The sequence below is a fragment of the Tiliqua scincoides genome, chromosome 1 (genome assembly GCF_035046505.1).
Source record: "Tiliqua scincoides isolate rTilSci1 chromosome 1, rTilSci1.hap2, whole genome shotgun sequence".
Taxonomy (NCBI): Eukaryota; Metazoa; Chordata; class Lepidosauria; order Squamata; family Scincidae; genus Tiliqua; species Tiliqua scincoides.
This window is the reverse complement of record NC_089821.1, coordinates 189,855,804-189,882,070: the sequence shown is the minus strand read 5'-3', so window position 1 is coordinate 189,882,070 and position 26,267 is coordinate 189,855,804. Positions and strand designations below refer to the sequence as shown.

Below are 26,267 nucleotides of genomic sequence, written 5' to 3'. Positions count from 1 at the left end.
AGAAGAGGGAACACATAGACTCTTGACTTGATCCCTTTCCAACAAACTGATTTGTTTGACTGGGATTGTAATATCTGATCTGGATCACTGAACATAATTTTTAAAATCCCCCTTCTTTAGAATACATAGGCAGTTACCATTTGCTATCTCTGACTTAGCAGAAAATGGAAACCGAGATCTTGAGATGCCTTGCGTATCATAAAGAAGGAAAGTTGTGGAGTAAGAGGACTCTGATAATTGAGTTTGTAGTATGGTGGAGATACTCAGGGGCAGTTGTGCAGCAGCTGTATGGTGGACCCTCTGTACCTGCAGGTTCAGTATCCACAGATTTAACCACTTGCAGAAGCATCCAGAAGTGACGTCTGGTTTTCAGAAGCAAACCAGACTTCTGAAAACCAGAAGTTACTTCCAGATGCTTCTGCAGACTTTGAGGCCCACAGAGGCCAATAGAGTGTGTTGCGGGCCTCTAGAGGCTGCAGGTAAGATAGCAGGTACTGGACTTCAGCATATGTGGAATTCCTTATCTGTGGGGAAGGGGGGGTTCTGGAACCAAACCCCACAGATAAGGCGGGTCCACTGTGTTTCCTCCTCCCCCTCGAAGAAGCTCCAGGACGAACATACTACTCATACTAAAATAATTTAGGTGCCTTAGGGCACAATCCTAACCCCTTATGTCAGTGCTTTCCAGCACTAGCACGGCAGTGCCAATGGGATGTGTTCTGCATCCTGCAGTTGGGTGTCACTCACGGAGGCCTCCTCAAAGTAAGGGAATGTTTGTTCCCTTTCCTCAGAGCTGCATTGCCCTTATGTCAGTACTGGAAAGCACAGACATAAGGGGTTAGGATTGCACCCTTAGATGCTAAGTGGGTGAATTGAAAATAGGAGGAAAAACACTGTGAATTTTGAATAGGCATATAAAAATGGCTCAAGAATGAGACCAGATAAGCATTAAGTGTTCACCAGAGGTCAGTCTAATTGTTAATGAACCTGTAAATATTTATAATGTTTGTTAAAACATGGTGGAACAGGGCATTACAGTTCACAAAGTTAAGTTGAAGTACATGGATGTTGCTTCTGAAGTTAGTTGATAGATATTCCTGTGTGTTTACTTAAAAGTCCCACTGAGTTCAGTGGGATTTCCTCCCAAGTAAGTATGCCTCATAGTGCAGTTTTAATTAGTTGACCTCCAAGTGCTCCTGCTTATCTGAGTTGTAAGAGCGGGCAATATATACTTCTGTTAACAGTCTTCAAGAGATTGGGAAGTTAAGCTAATGTGACATTCAGATGCATAATTATAACTTCCTGCATTTTATAATTACATGAGCTCTCATTTCTGGTAACAAAGCTATCCTGTTCCTTGTCTTTTTGGGGGTTTTGTTAAATTCTTTCCCCCTGAATGATTCACATTTGAGATTCAGTAAACAGAACCTTGCTACTTGTGTGAAGCTGTCATTTAACCATGAAATGAAATGCTTTTATTGAGTTTGCCCTGCAGATATGGTCCGCTGTGGCAGTGCTGTCCATATTTGGTGGCTGTGCAAGGAGAGCCAGGTGGTGCTGCAAAGCATAGCACAGTGAAGCGTGGACAGATCTAGGTTTGACATTTGTCATCCTGCACTGCTGAAGGGGAGAGAAAAATCTGCTTTTCCATATGCTTCTGCTCTAATTTTTGCCTGCAGTTTTGTCCAGATGGCCTTGTGAGCATTGTTTACTTTAAGATGTTGTCCCAGATGTTGTTGAATGCCGATGGATAAATGCAACAACTGTGGTAGACCAATATGCAAATTATGTACACAATTTTGACTTTTTAAAAAAGTAACCAATATGTTGTATATGCATTTTTTTAGTGCACATGCCCTCTATTTTAATTAACTTTTTAAAGGTGAGGACCAGTGGATGAATGCTAAACTTGGATAATCAAGATCTGAGTTCTGCTCTGCCATGAAACTCTGGGGTGACCTTGGGCTAGTCACTATCTGGCAGTTGAACCTTATCTCACAGCACCATTAGAAGGATAAAATGAGGGAGAAGAACCCTCTATGAATTCTACTCTGAGCTCCTGTGCACGAGAGACTGAAACTGAATATAAATACCTGTTATAGTATTGGCAACCTTCAGTCTCAAAAGACTATGGTATCGCGCTCTGAAAGGTGGTTCTGGCACAGCGTCTAGTGTGGCTGAAAAGGCCAATCCGGGAGTGACAATCCCTTCCACACCGGGAGCAAGTGCAGTCTGTCCCTGGTCTGTCTCCCTGGCTATGGGCCTTCCTTCTTTGCCTCTTAGCCTCAGACTGTTGGCAAAGTGTCTCTTCAAACTTGGAAAGGCCATGCTGCACAGCCTGCCTCCAAGCGGGCCGCTCAGAGGCCAGGGTTTCCCACTTGTTGAGGTCCATCCCTAAGGCCTTCAGATCCCTCATGCAGATGTCCTTGTATCGCAGCTGTGGTCTACTTGTAGGGCGCTTTCCTTGCACGAGTTCTCCATAGAGGAGATCCTTTGGGATCCGGCCATCATCCATTCTCACGACATGACCAAGCCAACGCAGGCATCTCTGTTTCAGCAGTGAATACATGCTAAGGATTCCAGCACGTTCCAGGACTGTGTTGTTTGGAACTTTGTCCTACCAGGTGATGCCGAGGATGCGTCGGAGGCAGCGCATGTGGAAAGCGCTCAGTTTCCTCTCCTGTTGTGAGCGAAGAGTCCATGACTCGCTGCAGTACAGAAGTGTACTCAGGACGCAAGCTCTGTAGACCTGGATCTTGGTATGTTCCGTCAGCTTCTTGTTGGACCAGACTCTCTTTGTGAGTCTGGAAAACGTGGTGGCTGCTTTACCGATGCGCTTGTTTAGCTCATACCTGTTTATATATATATATATATATATATATATATATATATATATATATAGAACAGTGTTTCTCAGACTGTGTGTTGGGACCCAATAGGTGGGTCGTGAACCAATTTCAGGTGGGTCCCCATTCATTTCAATATTTTATTTTTAATATATTACACTTGATGCTACCATGGTATATGACTGCATTTGGGGAAATGTTACAGACCTGTACTTTTAACAAACTACTATGTACGAGTAACAATGCTTACTCATTACATTGTACTATGCTTGTAACAATGACAGTAAATGGGACTTACCGTATTTTTCGTTCCATAAGACGCACCTGACCATAAGATGCACCTAGTTTTTAGAGGAGGAAAACAGGAAAAAAAATTCTGAACCAAATAGTGTAATAAAATATTTAATAAACTATAACAGAACAACATTTGAACCATGTAAAGTGAACAGCAGTCAACAGTGGCATTAAGAACCATTATCACTGTCATTAACAAATGGAGAGACTTAAAGGTTTGAGTACTCTAGTTTTCTGGAAACCCCAAGAACACATCATCGCTAGAGTCAGAATTTATGAAGCTCACAAAAGCAGGTGCACACAAATAGGGGATCACATTATCTTTCTGCTACAATGATGGTCTGCCAAATCCCAATCCACTGGGCCTTGTGCCCGCTTAAGGCTGATCAGTCCCCCTTGCGCAACTCACCAGTGCAGCAAGCAAAAGTGAGTCCAGTTCCAGTCCACAGATGCCAAGTAAATCAGTCCCATCAATCAGAGTTGCCAAATCAGAGTCCAGAACCAATAAGCCAAATTACAGTCCAAGTCCAGTCACAATCCACAGTCAGATTCCAAATTCAATAAAACCAGTCAGTCTCCTCTCTAATCTGCACTCCTTCAAAACCCACAAACCCTTTCTGCCTCAGGTACTCCTTATATCCCTGAGGGCCCTATTGCCTTCCAATGGCTGCAGCTGTGCAGCACACTCTGCTGAATGCCCAGGCCTTACCCTTAAAGGGGCCACTACTGACACCACATCTACGTCCTCACCAGTTCTTCTGTGATTCCAATACAAATGAACAAGTGGAAAGTCCAACCACAACTTGAATTCTCAAGACACAACAAACCTCTGGATTTATGGTGAGAACCGAGCCTTACCTGGGGCTTGTGCAATAAGCAAACACTGGCATTCTGACCATGGAGACAGTTTTTTCTTTGTGATGGGGGGGGGGGGCTTACATTCAGATGCTGGATGAGGTGAGTGAAAGCGCCCCTCCCCTGCTGTGTGAGTGTGTGTGTGTGGGGGGGGCAGAGCATCTGTGTGTGTAAGAGAAGGGGGCAGCCTGTGTGTGTGAGAGGGGGGAAAGTGTTTGTGTTGCAGAGAAGTTGTGATGCTCCAGGTTGGGGTGGGGGGAAAGAGAAGCTGTGATGCTCCAGGCTTTGGGGGGCGGAAGAGAGAAGCTGGAATGCTCTAGGCTTGGGGGGAGAGAGGATGTGATGCACCAGGCTTGGGGTGGGGGGGAAAGAGAGGCTGTGATGCTCCAGGCTTGGGGGGGGGAGAGAGAGGCTTTCCTGGGAGTAAGCCCCCCTGACTCTAATGGGACTTACTTCAGAGTAGGCATGCACAGGATTGGGCAGTGAGACTGCCACCCCACCCACGCTTTCCTGGGAGTGAGCCCCAGTGACTCTGAGACTTACTTCTGAGTAGCCTCTGACTGCCCGGGGAAGCAGAGCAGAGCGAGCGGGCAGGGGGCGGGGCCAGGGCTGGGGCTTTTTTTTATTTTTTATTTTTTGCAGTATTCGCTCCATAAGACGCACACACTCCCCCCCCCCACTTTTTTTGGGGGGGGGAAAGTGTGTCTTATGGAGCGAAAAATATGGTACTCCTGGGTAAATGTGGGTAGAATTTCAGCCTAGGATTGTTAAAAAATTTCCTGCTTGATGATGTTTCTTCTGGCCATGACATCACTTCCGGTGGGTCCTGACAGATTATCATTCTAAAAAGTGTGTCCTGGTGCTAAATGTGTGAGAACCACTGATATAGAAGATTGAATGAATCGCTCCCTTGCCAGCTTAATGCTCTGGGTATCTGGCAAATCATGTGCCTCTAGAGATGTTGAAGGCATTTATTTTGGTAGTGCTGTAGTTTAAGTGAGGTCTGTTTGGAGTCTTTGGGTTGTTGGGCTTATTTGTCATTTCTTAAGTTCTGATGAAAAAGAAAATTAGGATGCAGTTCACCATTAGGATATCATCATTAGAATGGCACTGCTACTGTGTCATCTCCATTCATTTGCTCCATTCAGCTGCTCTAAACTTGCTCTTGAAACATACTGAAAACCATAAAGCTATGCAAAAGTAGTGGTTAGTAGACTTCGTTGTTAGAATGCTGCTTATTATGCAGGCAGACATCTTCTCTGGTTAGGAAGAAGTACACATGTTGTCATGTATGAAATGCAGCTTAAAATGTTTTCCCATGAGTACACGTGTGTGTGTGTGTATACGCACACACATGTATACGCAGAGACTAACTCATGTGAAATATAAAAACAATGATGCACCCTATGAATCTCTCACTATGTCTTATTCAGCTTTGGGTTTCATTGATCCACATTATCGGACTAGGGCGTGTTCTGTGTGGACTGTACAAGCATAAGGGAGTGGAAGGGGGTAGGTGGAATAAAAATGGAATTACGTATTTTTCAAATCCAGGCATAATTTCAAAAAGTGTGCTTTAACTGGGACATAGGCAAATTATACCAATGATCTAATGTCAGCTGTAATAGGTATTTTAAATTATATTTGCTTTCCTTCTTTCAACATTTGATTATAGTTCTCTCCCACTCCCCACCGCCACCCCTTTGTTCAACAAAGAATGCAAGTATCTAAGAGTCATGCATAGAGAAATTGTTCAGCATGAGAGTTCCATTAATGTAAATAGGTCTGTTTAGTTACTTCTCAAGAACCCTTAATGAATCCTCAGTATGCAACTCATTAGGACAAATATACGAATTCATATGTCAAAATGTAGATTGCAGCACTGCGGCTCTTGGCATCCATTAAGTCCATAACTCGTTTGCATTGACATGCATTGTTAATCAATATTTGAAATGCTGCAGATGTCAGTAATGTTCATATTTAGTACAGCAGCCATGACAATATGAAAGTTGCTAGTAGAAATCTAGGCTAAATAGTGTGTCTGAAGTCTTCTCATTACCTCTAGGCTACAAGTTAATGGCTGTCTAACTTCACTACCCCATTCCTGTTTAAGCAATAAGGCAAATAGGAAAATACAAGGATACTGTACTGGTAGCAGATTATGTTACAGTTTATTAAATGTATTTTTTTAAGATTTAAAGCAAATAGCTTCTCTAGCTCCAGATTAAACAGATCCTCTGCCCAATGGCAATCTGGGTGGAATGGGGTGGGTAGAGAAAAGCATAACTGTATCATCGAGGGAGGAATATTCCCATCCAGCTGTTGAAGACATGCTGCAAACTAATTTGAACTCGGTGGGCTGGAGTCTCATTATTGCCACTATTGGAACATGATCTTTATAAACTTGATTTTCTAGAAACCTGGGATATATTTAGCAGCTTAGAAGTTTTGAAAAGGGTCCCTCAGGGCATGTAGCCTGTCCTACATAGCATAATAGTCATTTGCAGGGTGGGGAGGGGAAGGTTATTGTGTGGCTCTTGGAAACATTAAGAAAACACAGAATAATCAAGTTTATTACAGAAAATGAAAAGTGTTCTTAATTCTTATCTGAACCACACATTCCGTTTTTATGAAAGATACAGATATGGATCCACATAGTTAAAAAGATTGGAAACTCGTGATTATTAACCTTGAATCACAGGAGCAGCAGGAAAAAGTGTCTGACTTAGTAAAACAGTAACTTCAGTCTATGCTAGTCCTTTCTTGCACGGTAAAAAAAATCACCATATAGAAACAGATTTTTAAAAAAACTCATGCCATTGTGATGGTAGCTGAAATTAAGCACCGTTTGCTGGATAATAGATTTTTCTACCTTGAATGCAGCACAACATGTGGTCTGCTTTTGCCCTTCAGAGCAGTGGACATTTATATAGGCAGCCAATAATCCTTGAGGCCACAGATGCCAGCTGCCATACTCTTCTTGAAAATTGGATCCGTGTGTGCAGTTCATGATGCCATGTACTTTAGAGAAGAACCTGAAATATCTCAAGACACAAAAATCAGCCTGTGTGTATGTGCCTGGTTCACTCTTTGGATTTTTCTAACCAACCCCCCCCCCCCAACCAATCATAATGTCTACTAACATCTCGAAGTGCTCTAACTGTCATGATAACAGAGAAAGCTTGAAAATGTTTAGTCAGTGTGAAGTACTCATAAACCACACAGAACAATGTTCCTATATCATGATTGAGACATGTAAAATTATGCATGGGGTACATAGAAGGAAGTTCTTTTCCTTCTCCACAACACCAGAACCAGGGGGCATCTACTAAAATTGACTGATGGGGAAGTTAGAACAGGAGCCTCTGGGTTTTACAGGTAGCCTATCTCTGAATGTCAGAGGCAAGGGAGTGGCAACAGGAAAGCACAAACGGGCACTCGAGTCCTGATATCTCAACTCGAGTTGCAAAAACACACATTTCCTACACATCATTGACGCAAATGAGGGGCAAATGGGGATGCAAATTGACTTCCCCTGGGGACTGGGGATAAGAATAGGTCCTCAGTTTGGCTGTACTTGTCATAAGAGGCGACTAAACAGCCACCGGGTAGATGGACTTGTTAGCCTGGGAAGGCAACTCATCTGAGAGAAGGAAAACTCTGATCCCAAACCTCCACTGCATTGTGGCTACATCCAGTTATGGAAAACGCTTCAGGAGTCAACCTCGAGGCAAAATCCGGAGCCGGAGTCCCTGAGGCAGTTCGTGGCTGAACACAGTCACGTTCTGGCAACTCCTGCGACACCGTTGGAACCAACTGTACTGGCTTCTGCCTTTCCATTGGACCATTTCAGCGACGTGGAGAGGGGGGATTTGCTGCATGAGTAACAGTCTATCCTCCATATCTACCTTACCCAGGCTTCGCACACTGGAGAGGACACTGTTCCGGAACCACTATTCAGAGCACGATACCATAGTCTTCCGAGACTGAAGGATGCCAACTGTATTGACACAAATGACATTGGCTCGGACCCTGAGTGGCAGTTGTGGCAGTGACTCGGAAAAGAGTCATGACTCAAGTAACAAGGACTCAATTTTTTTCCCTATGACTCAGTTTTGTGTCTGTGTGTGCTTGTTTACTATTTTTTTTTCACTACTTCCATGTGCATGAAAGGCATTGTGGGGTGATCTGGAAGCATGTATTCAGACTGGCGTGAGCAGCAAATGTGATAGGAGGGGGGTAGTTTGGTTCCAGGAGACAGGGGCTAGGGAGCTGAGGAGAGGAGGAAGTCTTAACTAGCCTGGGGGGAGGAACCAGAAGAAGGTGGGGGCAGCTAGGACATGGGGAAGGGAGCAGGCTCTCTTGTCCATCTAGGAAGGAATGGATGATCCATTGGACAACGGATGGATGGCCTGATTTTTATGGAGAAGGAGGAGCCCAGTGGAGGGGGAAGAGGGTTCTTGTAATAGGAACTAGTGGCTGGATAAGCTCAGGTAGGGGCAGAAGAGGCAGACAGACCTGGGAGGAATGTTTCCTAGCAATAGAAGAGTAGGAAGAAATTCCCATTGATTGCAATGGGACTTCTGAGTAGAGCTGCAAATGATTGGGTCGTAAGCTTCCCAGTTGCTGTGGGCAATCCTCTCTCCCACCTACTGTTTCTGTCCCATCACACTGTCTGTTGCCTACCACCTTGCTGAGCTTGGGCACCTTCCTTGTTGGTCTGTCTGTGGCATGCTGCTCGGTGCTCTTGAAGACGGAATCGAGAGTTGTGATGGTCATCTCTGAGGTTCATAAGGAGCTGATCATTTTTCTGCACTGCTGCACTCACTCGAATAACAGAGCTTTTGTTACTTAAATGAAATGCAAATGGTAGTTGAAGTGCTTTAATATATCACTGACTGCAGATGGAATGGGAGCAACAGGGCAGTGTTAAATGAGAACTTCGGCACCCCCCCCCATCTCCATGTTTTCTGCAGAGCTGCACCTGACGTTTTCTCATAAGACTCTGACTCGCGTCAAAATGACTCTAAAAAAGGCTCAGGCCAGTGAGTCAAGTCAAGGAGCGGAGACAGTGACTCAGGCACATCCCTGCAGGATACAGGTGTCTTATTGACTTGAATGCTCTCTGAAGCAACTGGTGGGCCACTATGAGATACAGGGAGCTGGATTAGATGGGTCCTTATCCTGATACAGCTGGGTTCTTCTTATGTTCTTATTACAAACGGACCAAAGAGCTGCTTAAGCTTATTCAACCTGAGTGGAATTTCTGTTGATCTTTTTTCTTTGAACAGCTGACCTCATGTCATAATACAAACTACTTTTGAAATGGCATTAGCAGTTTATCATTGTACAACTTTCAGTTCTTTGTATTCTGGTCATAATTTCCATGTAGAATAGAGTAGGAATATCATGTATATATCACCATATGTGACACACACATCATATGCACTATTTATTTAAGAAATTCATATACCACCTTGCCTACGTTCAAGGCACTGTACAATTAGAAATAAAAATACAATCATAAAAAACAAGAGTCCCTAGGAGGTTTCTCCTTCCTCCAGGCGAAATAAGTTTTTAGATCCCTCGGGAAACCATATCGAGAGAGGGCTCTCCTCAAAGTATTCTGTTAACTGATTCCACAAATGTGGTGTCACAGCAGAAAAGGCCATGCACTTATCCGCCACCTCCTTGGTTTCAGATGTCGGTGTATCCTAAGCAGGGCCCTTTCTGATGATCAGAGGGGGCTGTAATGGAAGATCAGAAGATCATCATGTTCATGATGTGGTGTTGACAGCAATTCCATGTTTTGACAGCTGGTTGACAGCTCAGGGAAGGGCAGGGCTGGCTCCACAGCTGTAATCAATCAAGGCCAATGGAGACTCTGATGGACACCTGAGCTTCATTTGACCTTGATGGGATTTGAATGGACATGGACTAAAGAGATGGCTCATCTGAGCCTAATTTGGATTTGATGGGACATACAAGTATAAAAGGCAGCTTCAGAAGGAGCAAAGCTACCCTGATCCAGAGGGAGATGCTACCAGACCAAGAGGGCTACCTGACCCAGACCTACAGGAGAAGGGGACTGCCAGGACTCTGCTGGAGGACACAGAAGAGGGGACTGCCAGGACCCTGCTGAAGGAGACACTCTGCTGGCGAGGACACTGCTGGAGAGGAGAGACTCTGCTGCAGAAGACTGGACTGGGAAGACTGGATTGTGCTTTGGAGACTGAACTGGACTTGAACTGGAGGCTTCAGACCTTTACCCACTGAGTTAAGTGGAGTTTTGGGGTGGGAAACCCTCTGGACAAGAGGACTTGTAGGGAGTGTATGTGTTTGTAGCAATAAATTCTTGTTAATTGCTCAACTGATAAGGAGTTCTGTTCATTTTTTTGCACACCACAGCTGTTGCTCTTGGAAAAGGAGGGTGTTAATTAGCCAAAAAGTGGTCATTAGAAGGGAATTGGAATATTTGGACTGGACAGGGGCATGCAGGATTATATGGGAGAAAGCAGTCCTAGATGTATCTTGGACTGATGTTGCATAGAGCTTTAAAGGTCATCACCAACACCTTGAGTGGGGCTTGGAATGAAATGGGCAGCCAGTGTAGCCGTCGGAGCAATGCCATGGCAGGCTTATCCTGCTGAGCCCCAGTGACTCACCGGGCCACTGCATTCTGCACTACCTGCAGCTTCCAAACCATTTTCCAGGATAGTCCCACCAAATGTGCAATACAGTAATTCATTCATTCCACCTTTATTGGCATAAACAATCCAACAAGAAAACAAAATTAAAACGTTCAAGGTAGCTACCAATCATTGATCAGACAAAGAAATACAGAGGAATTTACGCCTCAACAGTGCCTTAAATATATATTTTGCTACATTTGATGAGCGGCACTCATTTCTCCTGTCCAACAAGTACCGGACCAAGTCTTTATCTGAACCATGAAAGTTGAATGCAGTAATTTAAATGAGATGTCACTAGGGTAGCTGTTCCCAAACTCTCTGGGAGTTTGGAAGCCACAGTAAGTATTTGTAGGGGAAGGGGGAATGCAGTGATGGGATCCCCAGCATCATAAAAACATAAGAGCCCTGCTGGATCAGGCCAAAGGCCCATCTAGTCCAGCTACCTGTATCTCACAGTGGCTCACCAAATGCCCCAGGGAGCACACAAGACAACAGACACAACCTGCATCCTGGTGCCCTCCCCTGCATCTGGCAATCAGTGGCAGCCTGCCTCTAAAACCAAGAGCTTGCACATACCTACTATGACTTGTAATCTGTAGTACAATGTAGTACAAAAGTACAATGACTTGTACTGTGACTTGTAATTGGGGTGATAGGGGCTTCGTTTTAGTTACTGGCAGTGGCAGCAGCCTCCCGGGCTATGGGAAGCTCCGTGGAAGCCTCCACGGGGCTCCCCAAGCCTAAGAAAATCTAAGAAACTTCTTCTGGTTTGTGATCGTGAAACCAGAAGTGGTTTGCGATCTTTATTTTTAGATTCTCTGAGGTTTGGTGAGCCCTGCAGAGGCATCCATGGAGCTTCCCATACCCCTGGGAGGCTGCTGCCGCTGCCACTAAGTATAATGAAGTCTCTGACAGCAGTACAATCCTAGGGATGACGTTGCTGCATTCCCCCATCCCTGACCTTTAAAAGAGCAGAGCCCCTCAAGCTGGAGTATTGTGATGCCCCAGTTTGAGAACCTCTGTGCTAGGGCATGGACCATCATAACCAGATACAATCTAATCCAGATTAGATTACTGAAATGTGCTCTACGTGGGGCTGCCTCTGAAGATGGGCTGGAAAGCTGGGCAGAAGCCTCCCTGGCCACAAATGCTGCCTGAGCATCCAGTGACTGTTATGAATCCAGGAGGACTATTGACTTAAAAGTTTGCTAGACTGAGGGCCCAATCCTAGCCAACTTTCCAGCAATGATGCAGCTGCAATGCAGGCCCAAGATAAAGGAACTAATATTCCTTTACTTTGAGGAGGCCTTTGTGACTGCCCCCCTCCCCACAGGTTGTGATGCATGCCCTGTTGGCACAGCTATATTAGTGCTGGAAAGTTGTGTTGGAATGGGCCCCAAATGTGAGAATCCTCATCCCATTATTTTGACTGCTTAACAACTTGTAAAATAGCATGCTTGAGAGAACTTGTAAATCTGATGATTGTGGGTAATTTTCTGGGTAATTTTCACTACTTCTTGCTCCTTTGTATTAGGTTTTTAAGTGTGCAGTAATCTTTTAACCCCAGTTTATGATTCTTCTTTTTTAAATAACAGGTGCATCATCTAAAATTATATGGCTGCATGAAGAAAAAAATGAAGCAAGTGACCTATTGAAGGGAAAAGGAATTGTCTCCAGCTGGGCATCAGTTCCAGTTAAAGGAATTAACAATTTAGGGAATACATGCTTCTTTAACGCTGTAATGCAGGTAAGGATAAAAAAAGTATCTCCCTACTCCCAAACATAACCATGACAAAATAAAGGAATACAATGGTTCGGCTGCTTGATTCTTGTCCCAGGTGCAGAAACAAGCAGATTAAAAAAAAATTTGACAGTTGTGCATATTTCTCACCCTGTTCTCCTTCCTCTACACCAGGGGTCTCTAAACTTTTCGGCCAAAGGGCCACATTGAATATCTGGCATGGTGTAGAGGACCGGAAAAAAAATTAAATATACAATTTAAATAAATACATTAGAGATGGAACTTAGACGAATGACTGAAATGAATGAATGAACGGGCTGAAATGTCCAGGATTTCTCCTAGCACCAACACATCCCAAGAAATAAAGTGCACACACTTAAATGGACCCCCATTTCCCCACCCCACAAGCATGATTCTGGTTGTGTTTGGTCAACTGGGCCAGAGGCTCTCAGGGGATCAGAGGCTGGCCGCGGGCCGGATAGAGGCGCTCCGTGGGCCGCATCTGGCCCCTGGGCTGGGGGTTGGAGAGCCCTGCCCTACACCATTGGCTGCAGAGCACCTCCATTGTGATATCCTTTTATCAATATTTTGAAGTTTTTGCCTTCTAAATATTTTACAGAATTTAAGAGTATATCAAAACCTTACCGGTGGAGCTTGTTCCAGAAGAGGGTTTTGAATATTAAATCTTCCAGTAGTGATCAAATGTGATCAAGTTCCAACTGTGTTATGAGAAAGCAATTTCAGCTGAAATAAACGGGATGTCCTTGAGCGTGTACAAGTACAGGAGCTGGATGCCATCCTGTATTCTGTGAAAGCCACAGTATTGCGAGTTGAGATTTTAACTATGCAACATCAGCATTTTGGATTGTATACCTTTGCAGTTTGCAAATGAATACCAGAAATAAACAATAGCTAGTGCTTTTTTTTTAATGATCCCAGGTGACATTTGTTACAAATGCACTTGCTCTTTTCTTCTGAATTGTTCACGTCCATTGGACAATAGCTATACAGCTGTGAATTAGAAAATACAGTTGTGTAATGTACATAGCACGTTGTTCCTCTCATATAAACATGAAACAAATAAACCAAAAATTCTTGCCCTCTTTCTTTCTTAATCTAGACTAAGTTGTAACTAAACTAATTATGTGCCTAATTTGAATTTCAACTGTTTGGTAATGGTATGCCAGCTTTGGCAATTTTTAAAACTTAACTGAGTTTCAAAAATAGTTTGATGTGTCAGGGACTGCTGCATGTTAAAAGAAAAAGTCTAAAGTCTTCCTGGGCTTGCACACATCTTCTTGCATTTCTAAATGAGCATTCTGGATTGTGGCCAGAGTTACTATCACTAACAAGAATTCTGCCTTTTAGTGGGTCACTAATGAGGATTCTGCAGTTCTACCACTTGCAATAAAAATGCTTTATTATTGGCCAGTAAGCAATCCTCAATCATTTTTTTTTCTTTTAGAATTTGGCACAGACACACATGTTAAACGAGTTAATGTGCGAAATGAAAGAAAAGTGGACAAAGCTAAAAATTGGTCAGAGTCCAGAATTTCAGCTGGTAAGCATTTAGTGAGACTTGCAACTTTGTGTGAAATATTCAAAGAAAGCATCTTTGAGTAGGGCATCAACTGGATACTGATGAAAAAGTATCTGACTTTGGCTGAATATGTTCTTTTGCTATTTATTTTTTCTCTATGTGCAGAGAATTTGAACATACTTCAATTTGTAACCATACTTCTCCAAAATTGCTGGTCAAAAGGATATTGGTGCTGTTTGACACTTTATACTAAAACAAGCATGATGTACTATTGCTGAAGAAACAATTACAGTGCAAGCCTAAGCATGTCTACTCAGAAGTAATACCCATAATCAGTGGGGCTTATCCTAGGACAGTGTGTAGCAGGGCTTTTCAAACTGGGGCGTTGTGACACCCCAGCCTGGGGACCCTGGCCACTTTCACCTTAAGGTGCGGGGGCAGCCTGGAGGCAGGGAGGAGGCAGCAGTGCAATCCCCAGGATTGTGCCGCTCAGGGGGGCTGCAGGGGCTTGGCTGTACTTACCAGAGGCTCCTGCAGCCTCCCAGGGCTGCAGGGAGCCCTGCGCTACCTTCTGCAGGGCTCCCTGCCGCTTCAGAAGTGAAAGTGGAGTGATCTCGTGCCACTTCTGCTTTAGCAGAGGCAAGGTGCGATGACTCAGCTTTCACTTTCAAAGTTGTGGGTCGCGCAGAAGGTCGTGCAGGTCAGCCTTCCCCTCTACCCCCCCACCCCTGTAAGAACTTAGAGTGGCTCAAAGTGGTGTATATGATTGTTTGTAAGGGCAACTGGATTTAAAGAGAAAGCAGACTTTTTATCTGGTAAACAGAAGCGTTTATCTTTCAGTGTATTGTTCTCAGAGCCCAATCCTAACAGTGCATGCTGGCTCACCGCCAGTGAGCACTGTCGCAAGCATGTTTGTAAGACCTCAGAGCTGCCTGTGGCCACCTAGTGCGCTTAAGATACTTCAGCAGCCGTTTTCAGTGCTGTGGCAGCCCTGCATGCCAGGTTGCTTAGGACTGGGCTGCCTTACTCCCTTGAGTGCTAATAATAATAATAATAAAACTTTATTTTTATCCCGCCCTTCTCCCTAACGGGACCCAGGGCGGCTAACAACATATTAAAAACAATAGAATTTAAAAAAACATTAATACAAACAGATAAAAACATTTAAAAACACACTACAGGGCCATAAAAACAGTAGTCAGATTAAAAGAGTAAAAGAGCAGATCACCGAGGAATCAAGCCTGTAAAACTAAAAGATGTATAAAAAGTTAAGAAGGCCAGAAATCAGAAGGCTTGTTTAAACAACAGTGTTTTCAGGCCTCGCCGAAAGCTCTCAAGAGAGGGAGCCATTCTCAAGTCAAGGGGAAGGGAGTTCCATAATGTTGGTGCCACTACCGAGAAGGCCCTATTTCTTGCAGCCACCCCCCGGACCTCCTTGGGTGGCGGCACTTGCAAAAAGGCCTTCTCTGATGACCTGAGATGGCGAGCCGGATTGTACGGGAGTAGGTGGTCTCTAAGATATCCTGGCCCAGAGCAGTATAGGGCTTTAAAGGTCAAAACCAGCACCTTGAATTGGGCCCGGAAACGAATGGGCAGCCAATGCAGCCCCCGGAGAAGCGGGCTGACAGAGTCAAACCGCCTGGCTCCGGTGACCACACGGGCCGCCGCATTCTGTACTAATTGTAGTTTCCGAACCGTCTTCAGGGGCAGCCCCACATAGAGCGCGTTACAGTAATCTAACCTCGATGTCACCGTGGCATGGATCACCGTGGCCAGGTCTGCACGATCCAAGTACGGTCGCAGCTGGCGCACCAGCCGAAGCTGAGCAAAGGCCCCCCTAGCCACAGCCGCCACCTGGGAATCCAGGAGCAGCTGCGAATCCAGGAGGACCCCCAAGCTGCGAACCTGCTCCTTCAGAGGGAGTGCAACCCCATTCAGAGCAAGTCGATAATCCAGCACCTGCATCGAGGATTTCCGAACCAGGAGAGCCTCTGTCTTATCCGGATTTAATTTCAGCTTGTTAGCCCCCATCCAGATCCTCACTGCTTCCAGACAGCGCTCCAGGCCCTCAACCGCCACCTTGGAGTCTGGAGGAAAGGAGAGATAGAGCTGGGTGTCATCAGCATATTGATGACACCTCACTCCAAACCCCCGGATGACCTCTCCCAGCGGTTTCATGTAGATATTAAATAGCATGGGGGACAGAATTGAACCCTGCGGCACCCCGCACCTCAAGGGCCAGGGTGTCGAACAGGCATCCCCCAGCACCACCATCTGGGACCGACCCTCCAAGTAGGAGCGAAACCACCGCAAAACAGTGCCTCCAACTCCCAACTCGGCCAATCGGCCCAGAAGGATACCATGGTCGATGGTATCAAAAGCCGCCGAGAGGTCCAGCAGGACCAACAGGGACGCACTCCCCCTGTCCAGTCCCCGGCGTAGGTCATCCACCAAGGCGACCAAGGCAGTTTCCGTCCCAAAGCCCGGTCTGAAACCAGATTGAAAAGGATCCAGATAATCCGCTTCATCCAAGACCCTCTGGAGTTGGGACGCCACTACCCGCTCAATTACCTTGCCCAGAAACGGGATGTTGGAGACTGGCCGATAGTTATTCAACACAGTGGAATCCAGGGAGGGCTTCTTCAGGAGGGGGCGAACCACTGCCTGCTTCAAGGCGAGCGGCAATGTCCCCTCCATCAAAGAAGAGTTGACCACCCTCCCCGTCCACTCAGCCAGTCCCCCCCGGGCCGCTCTAATCAGCCAAGCTGGGCAAGGGTCAAGCAGGCAGGCAGACGGCCTCACACTCCAAAGGAGTCTGTCCACATCCTCAGGCTGCACAAGCTGAAAAGAATCCCACAATACTGGACAAGCAGTTGCCAAGGGGACATCAACAGACATTGTCAATGTGGCATCCAAGTCGCGACGAATACGATCAATTTTATCTGCAAAGTGTAAATAAATTATAATCCTAGGAAAAAAGCAGAATTAAAAGCCACACAACTGCTGCTTTTTAATGAAAATTTTATGGTTTTCATTTATTCCATTCCTTTCCTTATTCTCTTCCATTGCAGAGTATGATAAATATTTCTTTGCTCTTTAGTTCATTCTTTCAACATGTATCCTTTTAAAAACTATCTTCAAATAGTATTTTGCTTATATGCAACCTTTCTTCTGTTTTAAGACTGAAACGTACTCATTATTTTTCTTTGCGCGTGGAACGAAAAGAGTCCTGAGAGGTCTAAATTGAAGGATTTCATTTTTTTATATTTGAAATTGCATTAGTTATTTTATTTAAATGTTTGAATTAAGAGCGCATGATTGTAATGCTTCTGAAATCTCTGCTTTTAATATTTCTTTTCACCCTAAAGGATCCTCTGGTTGTGAATCTTTCCAGTCCTGGGTCACTGACTTCAGCTATGTTCCTGTTCCTTCATAGCATGAAAGAAGCTGGGAAAGGCCCTCTTTCGCCAAAAGTTCTTTTCAATCAGCTCTGCCAAAAGTAGGGTACCCACCTCTTAGTTGCATGTTTCATATGGCTGGTGTCTACACACTAAGTATAGACTGTAGTATGGAATATAAGCCATTCTAGCAAAACCTATTTTTATATTCATCTAAATGCATCACGATGTATTGTTTAAAACAGAATTACAAGACAAGTATTCTGATATTAATTTTTATTCCTTAATAGTTAGATTAACAAGGAAAAAGAAAGAAATCAATTATTCTTTCCATAGCAACTGTTTAGCGTCTGGTACTAATTCATCCACTGTTAATTTTGTTAGTGTTGCAGCTGTCAGACGTTTTGCTAAGACAGATTGTGTGCATAGCTACAGGGCCCTTCTGTTTGTTTTCCACTATTCTGAATATCAGGGATGCAGACTTTTGACTTATCTAGAGACTTAGCGGCTTGCATAGCTTTATGTACTAAGAGGACATAAATAATTCCTTTATTTGTTATGGCTGAGCAACTTTATCAGTGGAGGAAATTGTGAAGCCAGGTATTATTGCAGTACGTCTTGTGGTTGAGTAGATTTTTTAAGATAGGAAAGTGGGGCTTTTCTTTTGCTTGAAATGTTCAGAAAAATGCAGGGAAGTTTTTATCCTGGTACATTCATGTGCTGAGTAAGAGATTCTTTTGTAACCAGCAGTGTGATGATACTGATAATTATGATCAGATGTGTTTGTGCATCCATCATTTTGGATCTTAGAAAAAATTGCAATTCCTAGGAGGAGAATAGGCAACGCATATAGGGGGGAAAAGAGGATATCCTCTGGCCTTGATTCCTTTTTCTAGTTGATCATGGAATGTTCATCCAGATAAACATAACTATTAACTATATTTGGCTCTAGATATCTAAGTACACACACTGGGAGGTAAGCCTCACTAAACATGGTGTTGTTAATTTCTGAATATCCTGTGCATGTGTACTCGGAAGTAAGTCCTACTGTGTTCAATTGGTCATATTCCCAGAAAAGTTTATATAACAACCTTAGATACATGTTTCCCCCCCCCCCTAATTTACCTGCTCTGGAGCTTCCAGGAAGGCCTGCCAATGGACAGGATGCCTCTTACGGTAGCTCTCCCAAAATATTATAATGTTTTTTATGACTCTGTTTCCCTTTCATAAATGGCTGACAGCCCAATCTTGGATAAGATTGCATCGCTTTATGTACTAAGCATTACTAAACTAAACTTTAATAAACATTAATGTTCTTTCGCAAGATTGCATGCATACCACAGGTGTGTGTTTTTTGAACCCACTTTCTCTCTCATTGGAAACTTAGAGCAGCTGTGCTCAGGTGTTAAGGGGAGGGCTGGTGGGTGCTGCAGAGGCTGCCCCCAAAGCCAGTCACCATGATTCAATACAGAGATCCCTATACAGAAATTGACTTTCATGCACAAAACCCTTGCTAGCTCAGGAATGAGTTTGATTCACATCTGAGTGCAGGTACTGTCTAACTCAGTGATTCCTATGCTGTGGGTCTGGGACCCACCAATGAATTGTGACCCAGTTTTTGGTAGTTCATGAAACTGACAGGGCAGAATAGGCTATGTGCACCAAGGGTTACAAAAACTACTACTTGGGGGGAGCACTGCTGCCCAATCACAATTATAGCCATAAGCCTTGGCATTTATAAATCAGGCAGCAGCCTCTAGGATCTCTAAAACGTTAGGGAACCACTGGTTTAACTGTTTTGCTTTGTATTCATTGGGAAGTGTATTTCCATCTATATTCTGAATGTACATACTATTAAAAGCAATCTGTGTGCTTGTCTGTATTTTCTGTTGGATGCGCATATGTATGTATGTATATAATAATTCATTATAGTTCTGAATTCAGCATGTAATATGTTCATGGAAGCCTACTTCTGAGTATCAATCTCTTTAGTTGTATCAGGGTGATACAGTTTGAAAAATGTAATGATTTATTGGATTGCGGTAGTTTGGCAGTGAAATCCTATGTATGCCTTGTTAGAAGTAAGCCCCATTGTATTCAGTGGGGCTTGACCCCAGGAAAATATGTGTAAACTTAAAGCCTAAATTGTGCAACTGAGATCATCTAGAATATTTGCATTGTGATAGATTGAGAGAATTATGCAGCAAATTATAAAACAAGCCAAAATCACCTAAATAAATTGTACTTAGGTTAAAATTTACAACAATTGATTAGTTAAAAGTGGTGGTGGTATTCAAAGCATTTTGCACCACGTCAGATATTCAAATGATGGGCTTGTGTCACTGTGACATAGCTGTCACAGTTGTCCTTCACCATTTATGGCCATTAACAGGAGTTCAACCCGTTCTGTCATTTATACTGCTGACACTGTACAACAGGTTGTAGCGCATTGGTACTGGCTTCCATATGTCAGCACATCTGTGAGCGGTCAGTTTAACCAAGCATCTTAGAGGCCTCCACTTTCGCCAAGGATCTTGCTTGAAGCATATTTTCAAGGAGACAAGAATGCACATCTTTTAGTTGTCAAATCTGAACATATCAATATGGATTATGGCTTCTATCTCTCTTGCTTCCCAACTTTTTCTTCCTAATTACCAAAGGATTTCTGTAAAATTATTTTCCTTTCTCCCAGAGAATGTTTCTGTATTGAACTGGAGTTTGACAAATGAAGTGGAATTTTGTGTGCTAATAGACACTGTCTATTTAATATCTGTTGTTAATAAGACCGTTAAACAATTGGTTAACTCTGATGTTGCTCATCATTCAGCTCTCTTCACAGTATTTTTTTCAAACAGCTATTTTGCATTTCAGAGGTTAAGTAGTGTTTCATTTGTAACTTTATAGCATGTGGCAACTACGTATTTCATAAAAATATTTTGAAAAGTACTAAAGAAATAAAATACTGACAACCCAATCCCCCCGTCACCAGCTCCAACACAGCCATGCCAAAAAGGCTTCTGCTGTATCATATGCGGGGGGGGGGGGGGGGGGGGAGGGGAATTGAACAGCCTGCAGGAGGTAAGTGGAAACATATTGCACTTACATCCAGGTAGGCTGCCCAATTGCCAATGGGTCTCCTCGAACACCAATTATTTTGGTGCTGTATGTTGGTGGGAAAATTTTAAAAGGAGGGGATAAATTCCGATGGGCACCATTGCTGCCAGATCAACCCCTTACACCCTCTGGTTCCTCCGCCCTCTTTGCCTAGAAGCATTCCCAGTCCTCCCACTCCCTCTCTGTCCCCTTGCTGCTCTCTGCCACTGCCTTGCTGGTGCTGGGTGCTCCAGGGAAGCCACTGTTGCCTGACTGCTGCTGCTGGCTGTTTGCAGCGGTGGCCTGTCTCTGTAGAATGGTGGGTTGCATTTTGCAACTGCTATAAAGCATGCTGCACCGCTGAAATACAACACAGTGGGCCCCTTAGGATTGGACCATCTCTTAAGTTTTTATGTGACAGACTCTCGGAACCTGCAAGAGATTAAATGATACAGCTACCTTGTGGGCCTGTATTATGTCTAAATTCAATGCAAGTACTGCTTAAAGTGTTTTAAATCTTGCCCCATTTGGTAATCTTACACACTGTGGTGCAGGCTAGGCTAGAAAAGGCCTTGATACCTTGTACATGATGTCCAAACTTTTAATATGGGTGGCAATATTGATGGGAGTGGAAACCTTCAAGTACTGTTTTCAATGTGAATTCTGAGCTAGTAGAACATGTGGAAGGACTGTACCGTGTGAGACAGAGAGACAGTTCGAATGTACAGACAGGCTGATACAATGAATTATTCCATCATGCTTGGGTGTGAACATTATAAAATATAATATATAAGATTATCAAATAAAAACAGAAGAATAGATAGATGTGATGTGCTTCTGTTCTGCTGCCTTTCCCTTTTCGTTGATGCTGGGCTTAAGGTGCAGGTTGACTGCTGACATGTCTGTCCTGAGTCCAGCAGTGAGGTGAATCCCTAGAGTTTCATTTTTTTTCCACAGCTCTACTAGACAATGGGTTGTAACCCAAGGAGAGCATGTGGAAAAAAGGTGGCATTTTGCATTGTTCTTCGTACAATTGTGCAGGGGAAGAAATCACACAACACACTACCAACAATTTTGACTGTGACTTCTTGTACAACAGGTTGTGCAAGTGTAAAGCCATCAGATTTTTCAGATTTATGTGCACAAGAACCTGGCACGATAACCAGGCACAATTGCTCCCTTTCACAAGCAAGATGTCCTAGGATGCAACCCGCTATGAGAGGTATTGCCTCAACAGTCCATTTCATGAATCATGCTGCCATCAGGCGCACTATTGGCAATAATTTCCACATTGCCTAACAAGCAGTGAACTGGGAAAGAGGGACGTGTTTGGCATTGATGCATGACATTGGTCCTTTTGAGAAGTGTTTGTGCTGCATCATTTTTAAACCATTTTGGTCTCCAGAATTTTCAGGACTATTCCTTGTTTTAACCCTTTCCCCCTCATCCAGCGCCCTCATTTATTTTTTTGCTCTTGCATTCACAGTCTTGTGTAAATGTATAACCTCTGAGCTGGGGCACCTTTTTGCCATCTGCCTTGTCTGAAAACGCCTTTTCTGAGCAAATGGCAAATGGAATTACTGTTATGCAGGACATGTCACTGACATACATTGAAATCTTCTGTGTTGCTCTGACTGCTCAGAACATGCTTCCTTAGGCTACAAATAAAAATTGGACCCTTTTGCTTTAAATTTCTTAAGAGAAGGGACTGAGCCAAGCAGGAAATCTGTTCTATCCACTAGTATTCAGGTTTTATTAAATTTCTCCCTAAGCTCTGTTCTGTCAATTATACTCTGTCCTGTAAGAAGAGTGGCCTACAGTTATGTATATGCCCCACTCTTCTTCCTGTGCAAAGAAGTTATGACTGGTTTTTACAAGCAACTTGCATTTTTAGCTTCAGATGTGATTGCAGTCCAGCTATTCAGGGGCAACTGTGCTATTCTGCAGTGTGAGTTACAGTCTTTTTCATTGTAGCCAAACTCAAACTTCCAGCTTTTCAAATAAATTCAAATACGTTATGGACCCTTCTACAGCTGCAAATACCTCGGCATCTGTATTTACACTAGTGCAGGTCTGACCTAGGTGTTCATGGGGGAACTGTTCCCAGACTCCCCATGGATACCAAAACCAACAGACAATTAAGGATGCGAACCAATGGGGCCTCTGAATATGACCAGAACTTTGTTCCTGTCGTGCTTGGAGCTGTTGTGAGACCTAGAGAGGCTGTGTGCGGCTTTTACATGCCTCAGAAAGGCCCCTGGAAGCATCAGAAGGGCACTTAACGGTTTTTGCAAAAACCCTTTTTTGACCAAAAAAAAAAAGTGCCCTTCCAGTACTTCCAATGGCCTTTCTGAGACCCATAGAGGCAGTATGCTGCCTCTCAGAAAGCCTCCTGGATACAACTGGAATGCGGGTCCAGTTGTGTCTTTGAGGTTCTCCACCACGGGTTTGGAACCAGGAGTGGGTGAAACTCACGAGTCCTGAATCTGCAGATATAGAGGACCCATGTAATATAATATAATTATTAATAGCATTTATATACTGTACTACTTTTCAACAAAAAGTTCAGAAAATAGTTTACATAGAAAATCAAATAACTAAATGGCTTCCTGTTCCAAAATGGCTCACAATCTAAGAAGATTCACAACAATACCAGCAAAAGCCTTTATTAAAGACCCTGTGTTGAGGTGAAGAGGGAGAGGAGCACCACTTGCAAAAGTGTCAGTAGGGTCGTAGTGATATGGAAGGGTCAAGGGCTGGCTAGCTATAGTACATACCTTGCTTAGTCAAGACTCGTCAAAATGCACTCTTTATTACTTGATGTTGTTGCCGAGTTAAAGTTAGTAGGGTTTGCAGGTGGACTCAACATATGAGTGGTTTTAGCCCTCTGAAAGAGGGTCACAAGCTTATGTGGGAAAAGCCCTAACCCTGGGCAGCCAAACAGTTTCCGATGCATGACTTTCCACTGTAAGCCACTAGTGTGTGTACTTGAAATATATAAGTAACTGCCCAATCTGTTTTGGGGGCTGCTGTCCAAGGTGAGTGGACTTGGCCTTTTGCATTAAAATAAAACTACAATTCGTTCCACTTTGTGACTGTGTGTTTGCTTACGGCTGGAAAGTGGACACATCCTGTGAGACACCTGTAGTAGGATTTCACAATAGCAAATGTATTCTGAATATCTTGACTAGAAAATGACTTGCTCAAATTTATTAACTCATCAATCTTAGTAGCCTTATATAACCTCCATTTTCTAAAACATTCTGGTCACCTTCATGGTTCAAAGAGGGTTGGACTCAGAAAGGTGGAAACTGGAGACTTCAGAGCTTAAAACCTTCCTGTCTCAGGTGGTCCTATCTGTCTGGAGTGTGGGTTAGATTTTGCTGCTGCTCAGCTGTTTTCCAGATTTTTGAAAACCAAATCAATGCTGTCTGCATTGTCCCACTCCTTCACATTTATGTTCCTTGGTGTGACTTCTCTTTTTTGCCCATAGTTTTGACAGATTTGCTTAGTACAAGCGGCATATGCATTATATTACAGACAAGGCAAACAATGCTATTATTTGACCTGAACATTCTTCTCCCAAATATTAACCCATTTCCCCCCTTTTCAGGGCTCCTCGCTTTAAGGGATTTCAACAGCAGGACAGCCAAGAAGTCCTCCACTACTTGCTAGATGCAATGAGAATAGAAGAGACAAAGGTGAGGCATGTGTATATTACTAGCAAACATTATTTGAAAAACTCAATAGGCTTTAATTTTTCCTGTATACTTTATATTCTTTTATGTTTAATATTAAGCTAACACTTAGAGCTAGCAAGGCCCTAGAGCTGCCTCACCCTGCATGCCTTGTGCTCGAGATGGCCTGGGCATCAGAGCCCTGGTGTGCACATCTTAACAGGTCGGTGGTCAGAGGACAAGAGGAAGTGCTCAGAGGAGAAGGGAAGGATAAAGGGTTAGGGCCACACCCCACAAGGATCACAGAGAGAACAGGTAGAAAGGTCAGAGTCACTGGGTCATAGCTTGACCCTTCTGGACAGCATCCTGCCCCCTCTGGAAAGCAGACGGAGTTGCACTAACTCCAACAGGTTGTCTTTTGAAAGTTTATGAAAAGAGCATTCTGATGCCTTATTGTAGTCACACTTAAGAGAAAGACAATGGTCTTAAATCAATCCTGAGGCCATTTCACACTCTATTCTGCAGCAAACCTTGGTTTTTCCTATATACACTTGACAGAGAGCCACAGCCAATTCCATATTGCTAACAAGTGTACTTGTACAATATATGTGTGTTTTGCATTCACACTAAATGTTTAGATGTACACATAAACATCTTATGTATTCATCTAAAACATGTAATGCATGAAACAGCTCTAGATTCGACCTCTGTAAGGGCCCAGTCCTTTCCAGTGCCAATACAGCTGCAATGCAGCCTTAAGGTAAGGGAACAAATGTTCCCTTGTCTCCCCCTCCCCAGTTCAGGATGCATTCCACACCCTGTTGGCACAACAGCATCAGCACTGGAAAGTTGGATAAGATTGGGCCCTAAGTTAAAGATAAAAATTTAGAGGACAGATTTGTCCTTGTGTCTTCTTTTTGGTTACAGGGATTTTGGACATCCTACTTATTTAACCATTGTAACTATTACTCATCACAGCAACCCTGACTTATAACCTGGTATAATAGGGAATATTATTGTTCCCATACTATAGACAGAGTGCTGAGATTGTAAATGAGTAAATGTCTTACCTAAGGCTGTGGAGCAAGTTTGTACCTGAGCTGAACTTTGAACATGGCACTTTGTGGCTCATAGGAAATGCATGTGAGCATCATGTTATGTTAACCGTCTGGTGTAATTTGAGAAAAAAAGAGGACTAAAGTGGCAGTTGAATAGTGGCAGTAGGAAGGGACATCTCCTTGCTCATTTGATTCCCTGTAGGGAAGGAAGCATCTACTGCCTTCCTTTTCACATGGCCTGAGGTTAATTAGGTGATGACTGCAGTATGAGTAGATGCGCTACAAAGCAATGCTCCTGGCTGTGCCTCTTGCTGTGCGGGGACTGAGCACCAAACTAGATGTGATATGGGAGATCTGTGAATAGGATTCATTATAAAACCAGCTGTGGAGACTGAGGAGCAAGAAGTGCCATGATTGGGTCATCTTCTTGTGGAGCTGGTAAATGCACAAATGATATGGGACTTGTGCAGTCTTGTTAACCGTGTAACATGTGTGCTGTTGCATAACATGTTTCCCTTTCTTTCAAGACCCCTTAGTAGTCATTCCTGACAAAGACATTAGCATGGTTACTTATGATTTGGTTGAAAAGCACTTCAGAGTTTTTTAGGAAGTACCTGTATTACTTTTTTTTTTTCTTATAAAGGTATAGGTTAAATACTGAAATCCCGTGGTTTCTGTGTGCACATTTCAGATGTATTGCTTGTTTTCAAAGTAAAATTTCAGTAGAATAGAAGAATTGGTATTGTGTGTGTGTTTACCCATTTTAGGACTTTGTTGCATGGGGAATTTTACATCATACACACGCTGTTAAAATTAACACCAATTGACTGAAATGCTTGATCACCTTTGTAGTCTTTAGTTGCCATGGTGTGATGAATTAATCAAAGTCAGCTTTCACAATTCTCCTTTAATATTCATTGTTTTATTACAAGCCTGCAATTCTGCATTCTGGTCTTAATAAACTGGAAAAAGAGAACATACTGAGTGGTCCTTTCCCCTCCCCACATCCTGTTTCCATCTCTGGGGAAGCAAAGGTTGATCCCACCATTGACTACAATTAAACCCATGTTTTG

General features: G+C 43.5%; 1 protein-coding gene across 4 annotated transcripts in view; it reads left to right on the top strand.

Moving 5' to 3' along the window:
• USP45 (ubiquitin specific peptidase 45) overlaps positions 1-26,267 on the top strand; it is a 78,761-nt gene that overhangs the window by 16,262 nt on the left and 36,232 nt on the right. For 3 of the 4 annotated variants that reach the window (XR_010793645.1, XM_066612909.1, XM_066612925.1), the window contains exons 6-9: positions 12,283-12,434; positions 13,894-13,989; positions 17,337-17,467; positions 24,073-24,160. Coding sequence is in view for 2 of the 4 variants with exons in the window: in XM_066612909.1 (XP_066469006.1) it covers positions 12,283-12,434; positions 13,894-13,989; positions 17,337-17,467; positions 24,073-24,160 (467 nt within the window). In the remaining 2 variants the exon portion in view is untranslated. Of the gene's footprint in view, positions 1-12,282; positions 12,435-13,893; positions 13,990-17,336; positions 17,468-24,072; positions 24,161-26,267 lie in introns of those variants that run through there. The other variant, XM_066612917.1, reaches the window with a different exon arrangement.